The following is an 18,257-nucleotide window of genomic DNA, read 5'->3' on the forward strand; positions in this document are numbered from 1 at the left end:
TATCAAACATTTTGTAAATTAAAAATCCTAACTGCAACAAAATTAATTAATGATACATGTTCCTTCCAAAGGATGGATGTAGCAACATTAGCCAGTACTTTGGCAAGAAGTTGTTGAAAATCACATTGCATAGTTCAAAAGGTGAAATTAGGTATATGGGTCATACCCAACGACTTGATAATTCATCAAGCTATCCAAATTAACGTCAAAATCTTCTGAAAAACGAGCTGTTACATTACACACTCACTCACAAATGAGACAGGATTTGAAATTGTGGGTCCCACAGCAAAAGTTGAAATGCTTAACTCTCGTTTTCAAACATTCCTTTAAAAAGGGAAACTTCGATTCAACAATGAATTTATTTCATAGATTCCACAAACAAATACCCTCGTCCAGGAGTTGGTAAAAATCACTTGTCAAATCCATTTACCACAAGGGTGGTAGAAGTGGCCCACAAAACTACCATCCAATATCCCTGGCATCAATCTGTTGTAGAATCTTAGAACATATTCTGTGCTCAATCCCAATCAGGTACCTCGAACAGAATGATTACCTCCATGCCAACCAGCATGGACTCTGAAAACATCAGTCATGTGAAACCCAACTCACACTTTTATCACTACATACTGAAAACCTTGGATCAAGGCAGTCAGCTCGATGCAGTATTTCTTGATTTCCAAAAAGCGTTTGACTCAGTACCACATCTGCGCTCATTGTCAAAAGCATGGTCATGTGGGGTATCAATTAAATTTGTGATTGGATTGATGATTTTTTGATAGGAAGGACATAATGCGTTATGTTGGATGGAGAGTCATCATCAGATGCTGAAGTAACTTCGGGTGTGCCTCACGAAAGGCTATTGGGACTATTGCTGTTCATGTTGTACATTAATGAATTTGCAGAAACTATCAATAGTAACCCCAGAATTTTTGCAGATAATATGGTTATCTATAGTGAAATACTGACTGAAAGAAGCTGCATAAATATTCAATCAGATCTTGATAAGATTTCAAAGTGGCACAAAGATTGGCAATATGATTAAATTGTTCAGAAAAGTAAAACTGTGCACTTCACAAACTGAACAAACATAGTATTCTATGACTATAATATCAATGGATCAAAGTTGGAACTGGCCAACTCCTACATATACCTGGGTGTAACAGTTTGTCAGGATATGACAGGAAAGGATTACATACGTTCGGTCTTGGGTAAGACATGTGATAACCTTCAGTTTATTGGTAGAATGATGGGAAAATGCAATCAGTCTACAAAGGAGATAGCTAAGAAATCGCTCATGTGACCATTCTGGAATACTGATCAAGTGTGCGGGACATGTACCAAATAGGACTTGTAGGGGATATTGAATGTATACAGAGAATAACAGCATGAATGATCACAAGTTTGTTTTGCCCATGGGTGTCAAACAGATGCTGTATAAACTAAACTGGCAGACTCTTGAAGATAGATGTAAACTATTCTGAGAACATCTACTTACAAAGCTTCAAGGATCGGCTTTAAATTATGAGTCTAGCAATATACTACAACTCCCTTCATATTACTCAGGTAGGTAGGGATCATGAAGTTAAGATTAGATATTTAAACAAATCATTCTTCCTGCACTCAACATGTGAATGGAATGGGAAGAAACCCAAATAACTGGTACAATGGGACGTTCTCTTTGCCATGCCCTTCACTGTGGTTTCCAGAGTATAGATGTAGATTTAGATGTATATAATTAAAATACCAGAAGGAAAAATGATATTCATTACTCCACATTAAGGTTGTCTTTAGCAATTAACTGTAAAACTATTTGGGATACAATCAGCTGAAAAGCAGCAAGGCCCTAATAATAATCTAAATACTTTACATCAAAAGTTAGCAGACTCACAGACAGAAGAAACCTATGTGTTGACCAAAAGAAAAGACTTGATGGTGTAGAACATAACTGGTAGCAGTGAATAATACTTTGATCATATAGCTTCAAAATTAAGTCTCCATGCAAAGTGGTTTGAGAAAGATTAACTACCAATGGTAGACTACAAGTGGTCCTTCTACCTAGTGCCAGTACACCTTCAGGAGAAACCCCCAGTCCCATGTTGTATGCATTCTTATGTCATACCATGATAATATGAGGAAATTTCAACCATCCCCACAAATTACAATATCTTAAGTGACAACTTCTGCAAAAATGTCTGAGAAAAACCTCTAAAAGCTTTCTCAGAAAACTACTAATAATAGATAGTTCAGAAACCCACTCAAAGACGAGATATGTCAGATTTGTTGGAAAAGAATGTAGCTAACTTCTATGTGGATCTAGATGTAGTAGTTGGGAGCAGTGATTAATGTGCCAATAATGTTCACCAAGGACAAGAAGTTACAAAAACATGCGGAAAAATCTATATATCCTAAACGGGATTGAGAGAAGGTTGCCTCATTTCACAGCCAGAAGCTAAAATCATTTAAGGCAAGTAAAGGACACATACAGGCAATGTGATTAAAGGTTAACTGACATTCTACAGTAAGTCATGAGGCATATTTTATAAATGTGGAGGTTTCCCATAGTTTCACTCATGGCATTTGAACCCATGGATAGGAAGCATGGGAAGCTGAACTAGGTGGACTGAGCTAAGAATCTTCTGTTTCCGTTCGAAGTTTTTAAACATTTGGATACAAAAATCTTCAGAAATTATTGTGTTTAAATGTGCTCCAGAGGGATTAGACATGCAGGGGAAAAATTGTCTCAAATATGCTGCTACATTTCAATTGCATGGGACCAAAAATAGCCAAATTCTTCAGAAGAAAATTATATATTAAACTCTCTTGGTTTTTAGGATGTAAGTGTACTTTGTTTTCTAAAGGCATGAAATGAAATAATCATATGGAAATGGAATGATGATATGGTATTACTGCACAGATGACCCCTCTAGGGTTTTTCAGTTGACTGGTGCAAGTCTTTCTATTTGACACCACTTAACAATTTACAGGTCCTTGTGATGGAGACAAGATGAAATTATTACAACAACGCAAACATCCTCGAGTGAAGAAAATCTCTGACCAGCCCCCCCCCCTCCCCCCAATCTAGAGGCAGTGATGCTAACCACTAGAAAATATGCTGCATACTCTTCAGGAGATGAGAATATTAAAAGGGTATGGTAGTTCTCATGTGGAAAGCAGAAAGATAAATTGAGGAGAATTCAATACATGGTTTTCTGTGTAATAAGAAAAACAACTGCTAACCCTGGCAAAGCATATTAAAAGAGAACATTTTACTGTCACTAAAATTGCAGTGAATTATAATTAATTGGCATGTCCACACAGAAAGGGGGAAAAGGGGAGTGGAGTTATAAATATAAATGAAAACAGAATAGTTCTTAGCCTTGTGAAACATCTGTTAAACATCTGCTCTTCATTTTGTCATAAGAAGGTATTGTCATCATCCACCCTAAAACTATTGCTTGAGGTGAAAAAAGTGATAAGGAATTGAAAAAAATCTTAGGATCCAGACCTTCAGATTCATAGTCTGTGATTTACTAAATAAGCCACCAAGGCAACCAGCTAGATGTAACTGAATATAATTTATTTCCATATTACAAATGCAATAGTGTTACAGAGAAAATGATTCTCTATGTGGCATGTTTTGCAAGTGAGCTCTCCATTTTTTCATAGCATCATCCAACAGAGCTCAAATTACTCATTTGGACAGCATAAGTTGGCAACTCTGCAACCAGTTGCAACAAGCAAGTCCTTGGGACAGCCAAACAGAGTACACTAGTCAGAAACTCCAACTTACTTGTCAGTTAGTTAACTGGGGGGACTGGCCAGTTTTAATTAGCTCATGTAAAAAAAAAAGTATGTAGCATAATTGGTTATGGTATCAGAGATAAAAGTAATGCCAGGAATCTATTTAAGAAAAAGCAACAAGCAAGCTGAAGAGACATCCAAAGAGAGTAAACTAATCAGAAACCTCAATTTGCTTGTCAGTTAACTGGGGACACCGACCAGCTTTCATTAGCCCATCCAGCTCTACAAAAACAATTACATAGTAGAATAGGTTGCGGTAGTAGAGGTTAAAGTAATGTCAGGAACCTTCTGAACAAACAGCACCTGATGACAGTAGGTATAAAGCAAAGAAAATACCATAATGGCCCTAATGTAAACTGCTTCTGAACATAAGCCACACTCTCAATTCTGAGGAGAAATTTGCCATACTATCTATTTACCCTATTTACAAAAACTGGTCACTCATGCAATCTATGCTGCATGGCTGCTGGTTGAAAAATACCATGAAATAAACAAGCCACTGCACCTCGCTTTTCTAGACCTCCAAAAAGCTTTCTAACCTGATTAGTGCTTCAAGAACATGGCATTCCAAAGTACCTTGTTAACTGGGAATGACCTCTGTATGTTGAACCAAGGAGTTATGTCCAAGCAGCTGCACTAGCATGCAGTGACCTTTGCACCACAGTAGGAGCCCTCTAAGGCTTCGCCTTATCACCACTGCTGTTCATTCGTGTGACGGACACTGTCACATCAGACCTGCACATACAGACTGCCATCGACACTTCTTCATGCTGATGATGTCATGTTGACTGCGGGAAACAAATCTGATTTCCAGTGCCTAAAACAAGAGTGGAACAACCAACTTGCATGATATGGTCTGCAGCTCAACAAATCTTGGTTCTACAATCTCTAGTGATGGGCAACTTACAGACAAGGTCAACATGAGTATGCAGGCAGCCTGGATGAAGTGACAAAAGACAACAGGAATCACCTGCAATCACCAGATGAAGGACCACCTGAAGTCAAAGACCTACTGGACTGTCATCTGTCCCATTGCTCTATATGGTACTGTTGTTGGTCAGCTACAAAAGAGGCAGAATGATAACTGGAGGGCATGAGGACAAAGATGCTTAACTGGACAGGTGGCATCACTCAACTGAATCACATTTAGTATGACATTATCAGGAAATCTTTTGAGGTTACACCAAGCCAGAAGAAGATGTGAGGAAGCTGTCTGCGATGATTTGGACATGTGCTGTGCACAGAGGATAATACTACTGCAAAGACAGCGTATACAGCAGAAGTCATGGAAAAGAGCGCCAAGAGACAATGAAGATGGCGATAGGCCGAAACTCTGCACATTAACCTGAAGGCTGTACTCTTCATTCAGACATGGCTCATGATCAAACGAAATGACAAAGTGAATCCACTCAGCAGATCCTGCCACCAGGGGACAAACAGTAAAGAAAAAGAAGAAGTTCATAACAGGGTCCATAGATTAATGTTGTAATGCAAATAAATTACAAAGAGGTACCATGCCTCTAATTATAGTCTTCACTGATGCCACTGTTAACTTCATTACAAGTATTTCTTCCAGCACTCTCACTCTCAGCATTTTGGTCACACTTCTTTTAAAATATGTTGTCCTCCCAGTGGTCTTGTGTGGCACAAAAAGGAAATCAGCTCAAACATAAGACTATAGTTCTCTTACTGGGCAGCATGCCAAACTTTTGAATAAACAGTAGCTAGCCAGTCTACATTTAATTCTGTTGTCAGGAACAGCATACCATTAACCCACCATGACGAGAAAACCTGAGAGATGAGATAATTTTCACACTTTTATAGTCCACTTTTGTAGTGCTCATAATGTCACAAAAGACCGACGTTTTGTCTGTTGGCAAATCTGGTGTAGAGGATAAGACTGCAACAGCCACATTTGGGTGACATGGTTCTGGAAGCTGGTGAATTTCTTGGTAAAATCTTCTTGCAGTCTCTGTGCTGGAGAAGTACTTCTCCAGACAGAGGCCACTTCTAGGCATTAATCTGCAGCTCCAACTGATACTCTCATGGAACTCTGTCTGTTGTATGTTTAGGTTCTTTGGAATTTTCAAGGCCTGTAACTGGATTATTACTTGAAGGACAGATATCCCATCTTTCCTTTTCTCCAATACAAATGAAAACTTTTGGGCCTCTGTAGGATTTTATTGATGAAATGGCAGTTAGTAGCATATTTTCCAATGCTTCATGTAAGATTTGTCCAAACCACAGTCTTTGGCAGCTTCTCTATTCAATGTACTTTTTGTGGAATGAATAACTGTTAGTTTTGAATTTGCATCACAACTTTGCCAAACACCATAGTTTGTTGATGATTTTCTCTCAATGGAAGAACTCATTGGTGAAGATTAAATTTTTCTCTTTAGTTAGACAAAAATTGTGCCTCTCCTGTCATGTGAAATAATGGAACTGTTAGCACAATAGTTGTCACTACCCAAATTAAATGTCAACTACTGAAGACAGTTACAATGTTACCTCATACACAATGATTAATTTTCAAACACTACTGATATTTTGAACTATGAAATGAGCATAACTGCTGAAGTTTTGATGATGTCAAAATTTACCTATACTTCCAGAGTCACATACATAATTGGCAACCCCACTTTTTTCTGGCCAAAGTTTTAGGGCCAATACGATATTATTTGAGCCAATACGATAATAAGGACAGTCACACATTAACTGCTACTTGCTTGGTTAATAGTAGGGAAATGCTGGGTAACTTGTAATAACTACAACTTGAAATCAAATAGCTGCATATTTTTAAGAAACTTAAGAAGTTTTCACAACACGTTAACAAATGTATTGTGAAGAAAGGAAAACTTCTTGCATGATGGTTTTGTATTGGCGCCACTGTCACACAGAGCTGCAGTTACTCCTTTCTTACATTCAATATAAGTACCAGAGCACATTGTTTCTGAACATTTTTTCACTGCAAATAAGGTATCTTTAAACATGTGAGTAAACATCATCAATTTTGTGACTAATTTGAATGTATGTGTGGCTTAGAAAAAAATGATGAAGAAATCTTTGTATTCAAACACAATAAAATCTGTTTTCCTCTCAAAACCAGTGGCCTCAATAGCGTTTCTTAGAATTTTTGTAGATTTTGGGTATTCTTTGGATGAACTACAAAACACAATAACAGAGAGGAATCCTTGCCTATTGATTACAGACAGTTTTATAACTCTCTATAAAATTGAGATGTTTCAGGTGAGGGTAGTAGCAATGCAGATGAGAAAAATATTGATCATATCTTTGGGAAACAATTCTCAGCAGAATCAGAGGGTAAAATCACAATTGTGTAGTTGGAAACAAAGTGAAAATAATTGCTGCAGGAAATTTCCTTGATGTAACAGAAGGTGGTTGAAGCTAATAGTGAGCCCTTTGTACAAAATAATGATTTGGAGGAAACTGATAATACTTCCACAAGACTCTCTGTCGTGAAGCACAGAACGAAGAAAACAAATAATAAGAGTGCTGTTAACAGAAGAAATTCCTAGATTGGAGACGTACTGAGAAAAGAACGGTGATTATGAGAACAAGGCTATTTTTAATCTGTGGCCCAAAACATATTTATACAAATTATGAGCAACATTAAGACTTCAGACAAGAATAACATGAATCCAACCAATAAATTCTCTAAGTATGGCCCTTCTAGCAATTACTAAATGAAAAATGGATGACATTTTGTTAGAGGAATGTAAATTTGTCAGTGGATGAGGAAATTGTAGCATATTAGGGAAGACAAGGAGCAAAACAACAAAGGTATGGTAAGCCAGATAGATCTGGTTATAAAGTTAGTGCAGTCTGTTCCACATCAAGGTGTGAGAGCTGGTAATGATATGTCATAACTTGGTGTTGGAGGATCTGTTGTCACATATCTTGACAGCAGCCCGGAAGAAAAAAGTCATTTGTAATCCCTTTTTTTTTTTACTTATTTACATATTTTACTTTTTTGGGAGAGCTAAAGAGTTCACGGTATAATGCTACCAGTACCATGAGTGGAAGATAGCAAACAAATGTGTAGGAGAGACATTATTACTGCCATGTGACTGATCCTAGCCAAGGAATTACTGACTGATCCTAACCAAGGAATCACTGACTGATCCTATCCAAGGAATTACTGACTGATCCTAACCAATGAATTACTTTGGTGACATACACTGATCAGCCAGTACATTATGACCCCTTACCTAGTAGCTGGTATGTCCACTAGTGGTGATGCATTGTGGCATGGAAGCAATGAAGCCTTGGTAGTTCACTGGAAGGAGTTGGCACTATATCTGCATGCACAAGTCACCTAATTCCCGTAAATTCCAAGGGGTGGGGTTATGAACTCTGACACCACATCAAGTGACATCCCTGATGTGCTCAGTTGGGTTCAGATTTCAGATCTGGTGAGTTGGGAGGGGGGGGGGGGGGCAGCACATCAATTGGAACTCGCCACTGTGTTCCTCAAACCACCCCATCACACTCCAGGCCTTGTGACATGGTGCATTACCTCATTGAAAAATGCCATTGCCGTGTGATTCTTCAATTTCTCCAGGCGTATTTTATGATGAAATAAATCTTGGGTGAACAGCCGGGTATGAGTGTGCATAGGACACAATATTTCGGCAATCGACCACGTTGCCATCATCAGGTGTGCTGATGTGCTGTGTAGGAGAGACAAGGTGGCAGCAGCTCCATTATACTCTGGGGAACATCAGCACACCTGATGATGGCAACATGGTCGATTGCGGAAATATTGTGTCCTACGCACACTCATACCAGGCTGTTCACCTGAGATTTATTTGGTCAATGCCATTGCCGTCGGGAAACATGATCGCCATGAAGGAGTGTACATGGTCTACAACCATGTGTATGATACTCCTTGGCCACTGTGGTGGCTTACACAAGCTCAACTGGACCTATGGATACCCATGTGAATGTTCCGCAGAGTATAATGGAGCTGCTGCCACCTTGTCTCTGTTACACAGTACAGGTGTCAAGGAGCTGTCCTCCTGGAAGATGATGGATTTGCACCCTCCCATTGGCATGATGAAGAAGGCATCGGCATTCATCAGACCATGCAACACCCAGTGCCCACAGTCAAGTGAGCATTTCAGTCATAGTTCTTGATGTCGTGGTATTAACATTGGCACAGTCATGGGTCATTGGCTGCGGATTGTTAGGAGTGTTCGGTACACTGTGTGTTCAGACACACTTGTACACTGCCCAGCATTGAAGTCTGATGTTAGTTCTGCCTGTCCTATTTTACAAGTCTGCTCAGCCTACGATGTTCGACATTTGCAATGAGGGGCGACCGCCCAACCCCACGATGTCTGGATATGGTTTCACCATGTGTTGAAGACACACACCACAGCAGTCTTCAAACACATGACAAGTCATGCAGTTTCTGAAATGCTTGTGCTGAGCCTCCAGGCCATCACAATCTGCCCTTGGTTACACTCAGATGGATCATGCACCTTCCTCATTCTACACATGGACAGCACACTCACCGACACTGCATGCTCTGTCCTTGTTTCTGACTAGTGGTTATTCCTTGCCAGGTGATGCTGCTATACACTTGGACAGGTTTATATTGATAATAAGTAGGTGGCTATGATGTTCTGGCTGATCAGTATATAGCAATAATGATGTAACTGTTGCATCACACCGAGAGGTGTAGCAGCTGCAGATAAATTCAGATAGGGCAGATGGCTAAGGAGAAAAATAAAAATTAATCACCCATATTGTGTCACCCATATTGTGCCTCCCCCCCATGAACCATGGACCTTGCCGTTGGTGGGGAGGCTTGCGTGCCTCAGCGATACAGATAGCCGTACCGTGGGTGCAACCACAACGGAGGGGTATCTGTTGAGAGGCCAGACAAACGTGTGGTTCCTGAAGAGGGGCAGCAGCCTTTTCAGTAGCTGCAAGGGCAACAGTCTGGATGATTGACTGATCTGGCCTTGTAACAATAACCAAAACGGCCTTGCTGTGCTGGTACTGCGAACGGCTGAAAGCAAGGGGAAACTACAGCCGTAATTTTTCCCGAGGGCATGCAGCTTTACTGTATGATTACATGATGATGGCGTCCTCTTGGGTAAAATATTCCGGAGGTAAAATAGTCCCCCATTCGGATCTCCGGGCGGGGACTACTCAAGAGGATGTCGTTATCAGGAGAAAGAAAACTGGCGTTCTACGGATCGGAGCGTGGAATGTCAGATCCCTTAATCGGGCAGGTAGGTTAGAAAATTTAAAAAGGGAAATGGATAGGTTGAAGTTAGATATAGTGGGAATTAGTGAAGTTCGGTGGCAGGAGGAACAAGACTTCTGGTCAGGTGACTACAGGGTTATAAACACAAAATCAAATAGGGGTAATGCAGGAGTAGGTTTAATAATGAATAGGAAAATAGGAATGCGGGTAAGCTACTACAAACAGCATAGTGAACGCATTATTGTGGCCAAGATAGATACGAAGCCCACGCCTACTACAGTAGTACAAGTTTATATGCCAACTAGCTCTGCAGATGACGAAGAAATTGAAGAAATGTATGATGAAATAAAAGAAATTATTCAGATTGTGAAGGGAGGCGAAAATTTAATAGTCATGGGTGACTGGAATTCGAGTGTAGGAAAAGGGAGAGAAGGAAACATAGTAGGTGAATATGGATTGGGGGACAGAAATGAAAGAGGAAGCCGCCTGGTCGAATTTTGCACAGAGCACAACATAATCATAACTAACACTTGGTTTAAGAATCATGAAAGAAGGTTGTATACATGGAAGAACCCTGGAGATACTAAAAGGTATCAGATAGATTATATAATGGTAAGACAGAGATTTAGGAACCAGGTTTTAAATTGTAAGACATTTCCAGGGGCAGATGTGGACTCTGACCACAATCTATTGGTTATGACCTGTAGATTAAAACTGAAGAAACTGCAAAAAGGTGGGAATTTAAGAAGATGGGACCTGGATAAACTAAAAGAACCAGAGGTTGTACAGAGATTCAGGGAGAGCATAAGGGAGCAATTGACAGGAATGGGGGAAATAAATACAGTAGAAGAAGAATGGGTAGCTTTGAGGGATGAAGTAGTGAAGGCAGCAGAGGATCAAGTAGGTAAAAAGACGAGGGCTAGTAGAAATCCTTGGGTAACAGAAGAAATATTGAATTTAATTGATGAAAGGAGAAAATATAAAAATGCAGTAAGTGAAACAGGCAAAAAGGAATACAAACGTCTCAAAAATGAGATCGACAGGAAGTGCAAAATGGCTAAGCAGGGATGGCTAGAGGACAAATGTAAGGATGTAGAGGCCTATCTCACTAGGGGTAAGATAGATACCGCCTACAGGAAAATTAAAGAGACCTTTGGAGATAAGAGAACGACTTGTATGAATATCAAGAGCTCAGATGGAAACCCAGTTCTAAGCAAAGAAGGGAAAGCAGAAAGGTGGAAGGAGTATATAGAGGGTCTATACAAGGGCGATGTACTTGAGGACAATATTATGGAAATGGAAGAGGATGTAGATGAAGATGAAATGGGAGATATGATACTGCGTGAAGAGTTTGACAGAGCACTGAAAGATCTGAGTCGAAACAAGGCTCCCGGAGTAGACAATATTCCATTGGAACTACTGACGGCCGTGGGAGAGCCAGTCCTGACAAAACTCTACCATCTGGTGAGCAAGATGTATGAAACAGGCGAAATACCCTCAGACTTCAAGAAGAATATAATAATTCCAATCCCAAAGAAAGCAGGTGTTGACAGATGTGAAAATTACCGAACTATCAGCTTAATAAGTCACAGCTGCAAAATACTAACACGAATTCTTTACAGACGAATGGAAAAACTAGTAGAAGCCAACCTCGGGGAAGATCAGTTTGGATTCCGTAGAAACACTGGAACACGTGAGGCAATACTGACCTTACGACTTATCTTAGAAGAAAGATTAAGGAAAGGCAAACCTACGTTTCTAGCATTTGTAGACTTAGAGAAAGCTTTTGACAATGTTGACTGGAATACTCTCTTTCAAATTCTAAAGGTGGCAGGGGTAAAATACAGGGAGCGAAAGGCTATTTACAATTTGTACAGAAACCAGATGGCAGTTATAAGAGTCGAGGGACATGAAAGGGAAGCAGTGGTTGGGAAGGGAGTAAGACAGGGTTGTAGCCTCTCCCCGATGTTGTTCAATCTGTATATTGAGCAAGCAGTAAAGGAAACAAAAGAAAAATTCGGAGTAGGTATTAAAATTCATGGAGAAGAAATAAAAACTTTGAGGTTCGCCGATGACATTGTAATTCTGTCAGAGACAGCAAAGGACTTGGAAGAGCAGTTGAATGGAATGGACAGTGTCTTGAAAGGAGGATATAAGATGAACATCAACAAAAGCAAAACAAGGATAATGGAATGTAGTCTAATTAATTCGGGTGATGCTGAGGGAATTAGATTAGGAAATGAGGCACTTAAAGTAGTAAAGGAGTTTTGCTATTTGGGGAGCAAAATAACTGATGATGGTCGAAGTAGAGAGGATATAAAATGTAGGCTGGCAATGGCAAGGAAAGCGTTTCTGAAGAAGAGAAATTTGTTAACATCCAGTATAGATTTAAGTGTCAGGAAGTCATTTCTGAAAGTATTCGTATGGAGTGTAGCCATGTATGGAAGTGAAACATGGACGATAAATAGTTTGGACAAGAAGAGAATAGAAGCTTTCGAAATGTGGTGCTACAGAAGAATGCTGAAGATTAGATGGGTAGATCACATAACTAATGAGGAAGTATTGAATAGGATTGGGGAGAAGAGAAGTTTGTGGCACAACTTGACCAGAAGAAGGGATCGGTTGGTAGGACATGTTCTGAGGCATCAAGGGATCACCAATTTAGTATTGGAGGGCAGCGTGGAGGGTAAAAATCGTAGAGGGAGACCAAGAGATGAATACACTAAGCAGATTCAGAAGGATGTAGGTTGCAGTAGGTACTGGGAGATGAAAAAGCTTGCACAGGATAGAGTAGCATGGAGAGCTGCATCAAACCAGTCTCAGGACTGAAGACCACAACAACAACATTGTGTCACTCCTTACAAATAATACATTTGTGGTGTGGATCACCTAGATGAAATTATCACCAAATACAGAATACAAATTAGAGGTTAAAAGAGGTACTGGCAACAACATTTCCTTTAAATGCATCAGTACTGAATGCTTGGCAACTCCTCAGATGGAATAAAAAGTGAAAGAAGGAATCCAAAGTGCACGGAAGAAACTTCGGATCATCTAGCATTCACAGGGCAAATAACTTATAAATATGCACTAAAGTATTATCAAAAATGTTTGATGGAAAAAGAGTGAAAAAGGTGACCTTGGGGAAGATCAGTTTGGATTCCACAGAAATGTAGATACATGGAAGGCAATACTGACTATACAACTCATAGCTCAGAAAGGACTGAGACAGGGTTGTAGCTTACCCTCAATGTTATTCAATCTGTACTTTGAGCAAGCAGAAAAGAAAACTAAGAATAATTTGGAAAGGGAATTAAATTTCAAGGAGAAGAAATGAAAATTTTGAGGTTTGCCAATTACACTTTAATTCTGTTGGATGTGGCAAGGCACTCGGAAGAACAGTTGAATGGAATGGACAGACTTTAAGGTAAATATCAACAAAAGTAAAATAAGGGTCAAGGAATATAGTCAAATTAAATCAGGTGATGCTGTGGAGATTTGATTAGGAAATGATAAACTCAGACAAGTAAATGAATTACGCTATTTGGGCAGCAAAGTGACTGATAAAGTAGAGAGGATGTAAAATGTAGGCTGGTTATAGCAAGAAATGAGTTTCTGAAAAAGAGGAATTTGCTAACACCTAATACCAGTATAAGCATTCAAAAGTTGTTCTGAAGATTTCCAGAGTGTATTCTTGTAGGGAAGTGACAGGTTGATGGTAAGCGGTTCAGACAAGAAGAGAACAGAAGCTTTTGAAATGGACTGCTATAGAAGAATGCTGAATTCTCGATGGGTAGATCGAATAACAAATGAGGAGCTACTGAACAGAACTGGGGAAAAAGAAATTTATGGCACAACTTGACTAAATGAAGGGATCTGTTGACAAGACATATCCCAAGGCATCCAGAAACTGTCAATTTGGTAATGGAAGCAAATGGGAGGGTGGGGGTGGGGAGGGTAAAATTGAAGAGGGAGACCAAGGCTGGAATGCAGTGAACAGGTTCTAGTGGATGAAGGTCACGATGTTGTGAAAAGATGAAGAGACCTGCACAGGGTAGATAGAATGGAGAGCTGCAATGAACCAGTCTTTGGACTGATTACCAGACTGCCAGCAACAAATGTGTCTTAGGTTTGTTAATTTGTACAGTAATGTTATGACCACCGGAGTGCATTAATATAGTTTGCATGTAGTGTTGTTACCTGGTAGGATATATAAGGGGTGTTAACAGTGCCAGATGTTAAATGACCACTGTGAAGGGGACAGAGATGCTGCAAACTGGAGTGAGCCAGCATTTGTGAAAGGGGCCTCACAGTGGGTCTCAATTAGGCAGGCTGGTGGAATTGTGCAATATCTGGGTTTTTGGGCCTTTGGATGTAACAGTAGCCTGATGTTGGGCTGCATGGGAAAGTGAGGACAGGCATATTCGGTGTAAAGGTTCTGATTGACCATGTCAGACCACCAAAGGGAGGATTGCCATATTGTGCACTAAGCACATCATAAGACCTTCACATCTGCATCTGCCTTCCAAGAACAAGTAATGGGTTTCCTTCAACATTTTGCATCATCCCGCACCATTGGTCAGGGATTAGCACCAGCCATACTAGTGAATTACTGTCCCATGTATAGGCTGCCATTAACACAATAACATGAACAGCTGCATTTGGAATGGTGCCATGACTAGGAAGCATGGACTGTAGATGAATGGTGTTGCATTGTGTTCAATGATGGATCACAGCTCAGCACTACCCAGATGACCAACATCAGCAAGAATGGTGGTGGCAGGAGGAGAGGCCCATTTTCCTGCAAGATCTGGGAGAAGCACAGCAGTTTACTCCTGGTGCCATGCTGTGGGTAGTTATTAGGTACATCTTCTGGTTATGGCTGGAGGTTAATAAGGGAACTCTGATGATACAGTGATACATCACAGACATCCTCTGCCCTCATCTTACCTCATAGTATTGCGGTGCCATGTCTCAACAGGAGAATGTTTGTCTACACATGGACTGTGTCTCTACAAAGTGTCCAAATGATGTTGAGGTACTTCTATGACCATCAAGATCCCCTTCTATGACCATAAAGATTCCTAGTTCTGTCCCAGCTATAACATGTTTGTGGCCTGCTTGGATGTCAACTCCATTCTAGTGCCAGTATTCAGGATATAATGGACCAGTTACAGCAGTTGTGGGCCAGCTTGCCACAGGAGAGGATGCAGTGGCTTTATGAAGCCCTTCCCAACCAAATCAGTGCATGCTTCCAGACCAGAGGAGGTGCTACATTACACTGATAGATGGGCTCATATTGTGGAGTTATTTGTAAATTTGATAACATTGTGTATGTGAAATGTTGTGATTATTTTTACAACACTCCATCAGGACAGCTGTTCCAAAAGCGGAACAACCAAGAAAATGTAGACACATACCCATCTGAGAAGGTTGTTTCAAAAGTGGAACACACTAAAAAACAGACTGTTTTTTTAAAATGCAGAAGTTTCTGTATGTAAAATGTTTTTGGATGACAAAGACATGGGAATCTTTAAAAAAAAAAAAAAATCTTAAAGAAAAAAAGTTTGTCATAAATGGGCTAAAATGAGACTTCTCAGAAGAATCAGGACATGTTTCCATTAATCAATTGCTGTCGTATTACAAGGTTTAGTGGTTGAAATACCTGTACTAGTGGTATGACATGAAGCTGAACACAAGAAAACTTACAGTGCATCATTGCCTGGTGAGGTCCTTGTAACATATTGCATAGAATTTGCAAGTGAATTAGATACACTCATGACACTGCAATAGCAAGTTAAGTAGAAAACTGTTCCTGGTGATAGGAAGAAAGCATACATCACACAAATCTACAGAATAATGAAAATCCACAGAATTTTATAACATATTGCAGCACAAGCATGCTGATCTATTGGGAACAAAACTTGCATGGTTACTCAACTCACATTCTTCACACATGGTATTTTAACCCATTGACCATGTTCCACGAGTTCAGCTCAGGATCCACAGCAGCACTATCACTGTGCTGTATGAACTGGAGTTGTGCAGGGCAATTGCTTCGCTGTGCGTGCTCCTCGAACTGAGTTCTTGCTGCCCAGCGCCGTCGTGCTGCACAATCTTTTAACGGTGCTCGGGCCCGCAGTCGGCAACATTCAGTAGGTCCTAGAAATGCATTTAGAGTTGTGTATCAGCTGCAAGGGTTGCACTACCTAGTGTAAGCATTATCTAATCAATGTCACTGATGCTTCTGCATGAAACAATTATTTCATCAGGTAGCAAACTTTGTTCAGAGAGGAGTAAACATGTCAAAGTGTACAACATCCCCATCTTTGTGTGATGAAGAAAGTGAAAGCTTATTAAATGAAAATGGTACTGAGTGGTTCAGTGATAAACTTTTCAGGCAGTTGAGAAGACAGAGATGATGAGGACTTTAATGACTGTGTCTGGTGACAAAGGTGAAATTGAAGAAATGCTGACTGCTCCTAGCAGTCCTACAAGAATGTGGTTTGAGAATTGTAGTGCAGATAGGAGTAAATTTGCAGTTTCTCTGACTCTGCTTGATTTTTTAAAATGACAGGTTGATAACAATGACAAGTAATGAGATGAAAAAATATGCTAAGCAGTTTGTAAGGTCACATGTGGACACACTGAACCAACAATTGTATGGGCACAAATGAATACCAATGAACAATGGAGAGTTGCATTTTTTTGTTCACAATGCTATCCTTAAATGGAAAAGTTCAGAAACCCATTTTCAAACATATTAATCATGGAAAGAAATTCTTTGAATATGATTTCGGAAAGTAGATTTAGCCTTCTATCGAAGTTTCATCAGATTAACAACAATAGTTATTATATGAAATACTCTGGTATTTCTGTTAAATTAAACAAATTGAAACCGATGTCTGGCGATACAGATAGCCTTACCATAGGTGCAACCTCAGCGGAAGGGTACCTATTGAGAGGCCAGACAAATGTGTGATTCCTGAAGAGGGGCAGCAACCTTTTCAGTAGTTTCAGGGGCAACAGTCTGGATGATTGACTGATCTGGCCTTGTAATGTCAAGCAAAATGGCCTTGCTCTGCGGGTACTGTGAACGGCTGAAACAAAGGGAAACTACAGCTGTAATTTATCCCGAGGGCATGCAGTAGCTTTACTGCATAGTTAAATGATGATGGTGTCCTCTTGGGTAAAATATTCTGGAGGTAAAATAGTCCCCTATTTGGATCTCTGGGCAGGTACTTCTCAGGAGGACCTCGTTATTAGCAGGGGGGAGGGGGGGTGGAGGCGGGGGAGGGGGGGGGGGACAACAACAACCCCCCCCCCCCCCCACACACACACACACACACTGGCATTCTATGGATAGGAGCTCGTACTGTCAGATCCCTTAATCGGGCAAGTAGGTTAGAAAACTTAAAAAGGGAAATGGATAGCTTGAAGTTACATATGGTGGGAATTAGTGAAGTTCAGTGGCAGGAGGAACACGACTTCTGGGTCAGGTGAATACAGGGTTATAAATACAAAATCAAATAAGGGTAATGCAGGCGTAGGTTTAATAACGAATAAAAAAAAATAGGAACACAGATAAGCTACTACGAAGAGCTTAGTGAACGCATTATTGTAGCCAAGATGGACACTAAGTCCACACCTACCACAGTAATAGAAGATTATAAGCCAACTAGCTCCGCAGATGATGAAGAGATTGGAGAAATGTATGATGTGATAAAAGAAATTATTCAGATAGTTGTTGTTGTTGTGGTCTTCAGCCCTGAGACTGGTTTGATGCAGCTCTCCATGCTACTCTATCCTGTGCAAGCTTCTTCATCTCCCAGTACTTACAGCAATCTACATCCTTCTTAATCTGCTTAGTGTATTCATCTCTTGGTCTCTCTCTACGATTTTTACCCTCCATGCTGCCCTCCAATGCTAAATTTGTGATCCCTTGATGCCTCAGAACGCGTCCTACGAACCGGTCCCTTCTTCTTGTCAAGTTGTGCCACAAACTCCTCTTCTCCCCTATTCTATTCAATACCTCCTCATTAGTTACGTGATCTACTCATCTAATCTTCAGCATTCTTCTGTATCACCACATCTCGAAAGCTTCCACTCTCTTCTTGTCCAAACTATTTATCGTCCATGTTTCATTTCGATACATGGCTACACTCCATACAAATACTTTCAGAAACGACTTCCTGACACTTAAATCTATACTCAATGT

At 40.2% G+C, this 18,257-nt stretch overlaps 1 protein-coding gene across 1 annotated transcript in view; it reads right to left on the reverse strand.

Moving 5' to 3' along the window:
* Positions 1–18,257, reverse strand: part of LOC124796116 — a 74,403-nt gene that overhangs the window by 8,916 nt on the left and 47,230 nt on the right. Inside the window, exon 3 of the mRNA XM_047260205.1 lies at positions 15,985–16,201. Coding sequence (XP_047116161.1) covers positions 15,990–16,201 — 212 coding nt within the window. The 3' untranslated portion in view covers positions 15,985–15,989. The remainder of the gene's footprint in view (positions 1–15,984; positions 16,202–18,257) is intronic.

This window comes from Schistocerca piceifrons, chromosome 4 (genome assembly GCF_021461385.2).
Source record: "Schistocerca piceifrons isolate TAMUIC-IGC-003096 chromosome 4, iqSchPice1.1, whole genome shotgun sequence".
Classification (NCBI taxonomy): domain Eukaryota; kingdom Metazoa; phylum Arthropoda; class Insecta; order Orthoptera; family Acrididae; genus Schistocerca; species Schistocerca piceifrons.